This window comes from Sorex fumeus, unplaced genomic scaffold (genome assembly GCF_029834395.1).
Source record: "Sorex fumeus unplaced genomic scaffold, SorFum_2.1 ptg000033l, whole genome shotgun sequence".
In the NCBI taxonomy this organism is placed as follows: domain Eukaryota; kingdom Metazoa; phylum Chordata; class Mammalia; order Eulipotyphla; family Soricidae; genus Sorex; species Sorex fumeus.
The window spans coordinates 29,992,454-29,997,514 of record NW_026606090.1 but is presented as its reverse complement, the minus strand read 5'-3'; the positions used below and the strand labels follow the sequence as shown (position 1 = coordinate 29,997,514).

Sequence of the window (5,061 nt, the reverse complement as noted above, 5' to 3'; positions counted from 1 at the left end):
TCTAGATGAGCAAAAGAATGGAGCTACGAGTAAAGGTGGCGGTGGGGGGGGTGGGGAAGATGGGGGTTGGTCTAGAATGTCCCAGTAGAGCTCACAGTGTGAGCCGAGACAGCACAGATGAGTGGGTTTCCAGGGTGAGACTTAGCCTCTCAGACTTCAGAAACCAAGACTTAAGCCAAGCATCTTTGCAGTGGTATGCTCTGGACAATCAGTTGGGATTTACAACTGGAATTTTCCTAGGGATCTGGATGAAGTCGGGATCCTAGGGATCAGGATGAAGGTGGATAAAGGAAGAACGAGATTTCTCTCAGGTACAGTTATTATTTAGTGATAGTCTGAGAATAGAACTCAAGAGATAGAAGTGGATAGAAGTGTTTATTGTAATTATTTGACAAACCAGGCTTTAAACATAAAAGAAAGACATTCAGTGAGACTGGGGAGGAGGTATAAGGGACGTGGTATACAGGCTTGAAATTCGGTGGAGATTTCCTTCTAGAATGCCTTTTAAGACCGGAAGAATATCCTCGAGAGGCTGCATGTGGATTCAGCCTGTACATTTCTAACCGGATTTAGCTCTCAAACTTGCAGACGTACGGCATTACAATCCAACAGTCATAATTTTGCCATTTTTCATAGCCTAAAGAGACAAGAAATGGAGAGATTAGTGGAATGCTTAAAGCTGGAAACATGAGAGAGACGCATCACAGACAGGGCCAAAGTTCCTCCCTCTTTTTTGTGTGTCATACTCCTGCTCCAAGGAGAAGAGGCTCAGAGAAAAGAGAGCAGAGAGAGACTGGAAAGTGCAAGTGAGTTTGAATTCAGGAAATGTCCCCCCTTCCAAAAGGTCAGGCTTAGAAACTGGTTTTGGGGATATGTCAGAAGTGGAACAAATATAAACATAGAAACTTGTTTGTTCTTACCTGTGCGGCTAAGAATGGCCCCACAGAACCCGGTATTGGAAGGGCCTCCTTTCTCCCAGGCCTGATAGTTCAACACATCGCCATTACTCCACTCCCATCCACCTGCATTGGGTTGATTCTGTGACGACAGGACAGATGGACACCCGAGTCTCAGTTGCTCCTGAGATGCTCTGACAGCATCTTCACTGTAATACCTGAGTGACACCCGGCACCAGATAATCTGCTTGTGTCTTTATGGAGGAGATTTGTAAAGGAGATCTGAAAATTCTGTCTAAAGCCTTGATCTAGTGTGTAAGAATCAAAGTCACCAATACCACTGAAAGTAGCAAGGATTGTTTAGCACAACATGTGGTGCAATCCAGGCTATGCACCCCTGGGCCTCAAAGGTCATGTAGATTCTGTAGTGGACAGTGTACACACCCTTCATTGATCAACAACTCAGCACATCTAAGGCACCATCACTGGGCGCAACAAGAAAATTGATTTAGGAAGTCTTCAGTACACATTGTTTGAAAAGGGGGATTGATATTAGCTAGAGATGAGGCCATGTCATACAACGCACAACGTCAGATGGGCTCAGGGCTTCGTTCTCCAGAAGAGCATCTGAATACTCTGGATTTCAGGGTGGCCTGGTCTAATGATTGGGCAGACTAAGGGAATCGGATGACTCATGATAGCAAATGGAGTTGTACAGTTACCCGAAAACAGAAGACGTAATCTCACGTCTGTGTTGTCATGGAGTCCAATCCAGACAAGAGGGGGTGCTGTCCCACTGTTCTTGATGAGGGAGCTCACGAAGTAGCCCTCAGACTGAGTGAGCACAGACACGAGGTGTCCATTGCGACGTTTCTGGCATTCCGTCTAGGAGAGGAAGAAAGAGATTGGGAGAAGCATGCATTACACTAGGACTTAAGAAGCGGAGAAGATAAGCAACAGCAGGTGTACTGTGAATTGTGCGTGTCATTCTCCCTAGTATGCGTCAATAAAATGGAAGCTCCCGTGAACTCCGCCGTCTAAGCCCCTCCCTCCCCTGCTCACAGGAATAAACATTCCAGTTTCAAGTACAGTTACTCACATGCGCATCCATCCAGGATTTTTCTGTCTTGAAAAAGGCGTAACAGTGGTGGCCATAGGCCGTGGAGCCTTTGGGGCACCTGACTTTTGGAGACAGCTCTTCATTCTGCAGGTCTTCCCCTGACATAGCAAAATGTAAGGGAGTGACGGAGTGAAAAAGAAGAATGGGTATTTTGTTGGAAAAAGCATCATGGGGATATGCATGAGGGCAGTACTTGGAATAATGGAGCATGACCATCCCTCAGCCTTTCCAACACATTCAGAATGCTTTCAAGTCTCACCAGAAACATTCGACGAGGAATCGTCTATTCCACTCTATCCCTTGGAGTTTTTAAAATGCCCAAACTGTGCTCTCGTACTTTAGTTTCCCACAACACAGGGGCTGGATGTGGAAACGCTTACCTTTCACCTGGGCTTGGAGCACCAGGCAGGCGAGCACCATCCAAGCAACAGTGGCCATGGGAGGCAGCATCTTGTCTCACGGGAGAAGGCTGTCAGAAGCAGGCATGGAATTTGGGTTAGGCAGGAGGCAAGCAGAGAAGCCACTGCTCCATCTCCCTGTTGTATTTGTTTAATTCCCAGATGATTGATATCTCCCATTATGGGGACCGAGCAGATTTGATATTCTGAATATTCTTCCCAGGATGCCTCACAGAGTTATCACTGCTGAGTCTGACAGCGCTTGTGTCCTCTTGGGAGTGGGAATCTTTTCCCTCCTCCCCGAGTGTCTTGCATCATTTCCCACTTACCTTTCTTGCAGGAATCTTTGATTGTCTGTAGGTCAGGAGGCACCAGCCTTTTAAAAGAGGTTCTGGGGGCGGAACAGTACAATGAAGAACGCAGAGTTGCAGCCTTGAGGGCCTGCTGGGAAAGAGTAGGCAGGGATTCCTGGAGGTTCTTGAGATATGGAGGGGTCTGACCAGCAGAGGCTGGGAATTGCCACAGCTGTGCCTCTTCCAGGTACCAGAGAAATGTCTTTTCAGGACTACAGACACCTATAACTATATTAATCTTTTCACTATGACTAAAATGGAATAAAGTTTTAGGACTAATATCCTTGTGGTTTCTTTTGGTCTTCTCTCTTTTTTGTATAAAATTTTCACAATGCCATGTTATATATACATAGAAAATTTTGTTTATAGAAAAATTTCATTCAGAAACATTCATGGGAATCACAGAAAAATTCACTTTATTCATAAGCAATCTACCAGGAATTTATCGCTATAACAAATATATACAGTTATACTTTTCATTTCCAAGTATATTTATAATTTAATGTAAAATGAAAAAGTGAAGAAAAATGATGATACATTTCTCAAGTCAAACACAGGTTTAATTAGTAATACCTTTGAATCTCTCCATATGACCTTAGAGACAATATTTCAATGAAATGATTTCAAAAAAACATGAGTCTATTATTTGATAGGTGTTTTTAAGTTAAATTATAGTGAAGTAATAAAATTTGAAAAAGAAAGGAAGTGATAATGTGAAGATATGTTGCTCTAATATTACGTGTAATATTAAGGAGATTGATATATGGAAGAATATATCAACACCAGCAAAGCCAGATTTTAAGGATACAGTTCACTTTCCTCCAAACCACCTTCATGTCGCTTCTTTATTTTTTAAATTTATTTATTTTTATTAGTGATACCCCATGACATACACTTAAAGACTTATAAACTTTTGTGTTTGGGTTTCAAGTACGCATCACTCCACCAGTGCCAATCCCCCACCACCACGGGTCCCAGCATCCCTCCCACCACCCATATCCCCCGTCCCACCCAAGAGAGGCCTTGAGTGGCAATCATGTTTGGTCTATAGACTACTTTTAGCATGCTTCTCCCACCTTGGGAGGGTCTCACAACACCCTATATTTGGTGCTCTCTTCTCTATCTGAGATTCCTTTTCACCTAGCACGTGTGGCTGGCCTTCAAGTCATGGAGCAAAATTCCTGTTACTAATCTCAGCCATCCCTGGGTGTTACTCTCCGTTTTGTTGCTTTATATTCCCCAGATGAATGCAGTCTTTCTGTATCTATCCCGCTCTTTCTGACTCATTTCGCTTAACATGATACTTTCCATGTAGTACCACTTGTATGTAAATTTCATAACTTCATCTTTTCTAACAGCTACATAGTACTCCATTGTGTAAATGTACCAAAGTTTCTTTAACCAGTCATCTGTTCTCGGGCACTCTGGTTTTTTCCAGATTCTGGCTATTGTAAAGAGTGCTGCAATGAACAAACAATTGCAGATGTCACTTCGACTATACCTTTTTGCCTCTCTGGGATATATTCCCAGGAGTGCTATAGCTGGGTCAAATGGGAGATCTAATTCTAATTTTTTGAGAATCGTCCATACTGTTTTTCAAAAGAGTTGGACCAGCCGGCATTCCTACCAGCAGTGAAGGAGGGTCCCTTTCTCGCCATATCCGAGCCAGCAGCGGTTGCTTTTTTTCTTGTGGTTGTGGGCCAGTCCCTGTGGTGTGAAATGCTATCTCATTGTTGTTTTCATCTGCATCTCTCTGATGATTAGTGATGTAGAGCATTTTCTCATGTGCCTTTTTGCCATTCGGATTTCTTCCTAGCGAAAATTTCTGTTCATTTCCTCGCCCCATTTTTTGATGCAGTTGGGTGATTTCTTCTTGTGGATTTCAACCCGTACCTTGTATATCCTTGATAGCAACCCCTTGTCCGATGTCTATTTGGTGAATATCCTTTCCCATTCTGTAGCCTGTCTTTGTATTTTGGTCACTGTTTCTTTTGAGGTGCAGAAGCTTCTTAGTTTATGATAGTCCCATTTGTCTATCTCTGTTTTCACTTACTCGGCCAGTGGCGTGACATCTTTGAAGATACCACTAGCTTCAATATCATGGAGAGTTTTGCCAACTTTGTCTTCAATAAACATTATGGATTCTGGTCTGATGTTGAGGTCATAAAGCCATTTCGATCTTACTTTTGTGCACAGCGTTAGGCAGAAATCTGAGCGCACTTTTTTGCATGTAGCCATCCAGAGGGGACTTTCCTCAATATAGTTAAAGCCATCTACCACAAACTTACAGCAAA

At 43.2% G+C, this 5,061-nt stretch overlaps 1 protein-coding gene across 1 annotated transcript; it reads right to left on the bottom strand.

Moving 5' to 3' along the window:
* Window positions 1-569: 569 nt before the first annotated feature.
* On the bottom strand, window positions 570-2,466 carry LOC130026014 (lithostathine-like). The gene is made up of 4 exons (XM_056116670.1): window positions 2,397-2,466; window positions 1,996-2,114; window positions 1,619-1,781; window positions 570-637 (listed from the first exon to the last, which is right to left on the bottom strand). The coding sequence occupies exons 1-4, from the start codon at window positions 2,464-2,466 to the stop codon at window positions 570-572; spliced, it is 420 nt and encodes a 139-aa protein (XP_055972645.1).
* Window positions 2,467-5,061: the final 2,595 nt, after the last annotated feature.

What these genes read in the sequence shown, in the direction of transcription:
- LOC130026014 (XM_056116670.1), bottom strand. Translation starts at nt 2,466, where the DNA reads ATGCTGCCTCCCATGGCCACTGTTGCTTGGATGGTGCTCGCCTGCCTG. An exon ending in GCTCCAAGCCCAGGTGAAAG is followed by an intron (nt 2,115 to 2,396) that starts GTAAGCGTTTCC and finishes TTGCTATGTCAG; the next exon opens with GGGAAGACCTGCAGAATGAA. An exon ending in ATTACGTCTTCTGTTTTCGG is followed by an intron (nt 638 to 1,618) that starts GTAACTGTACAA and finishes TTGTCTCTTTAG; the next exon opens with GCTATGAAAAATGGCAAAAT.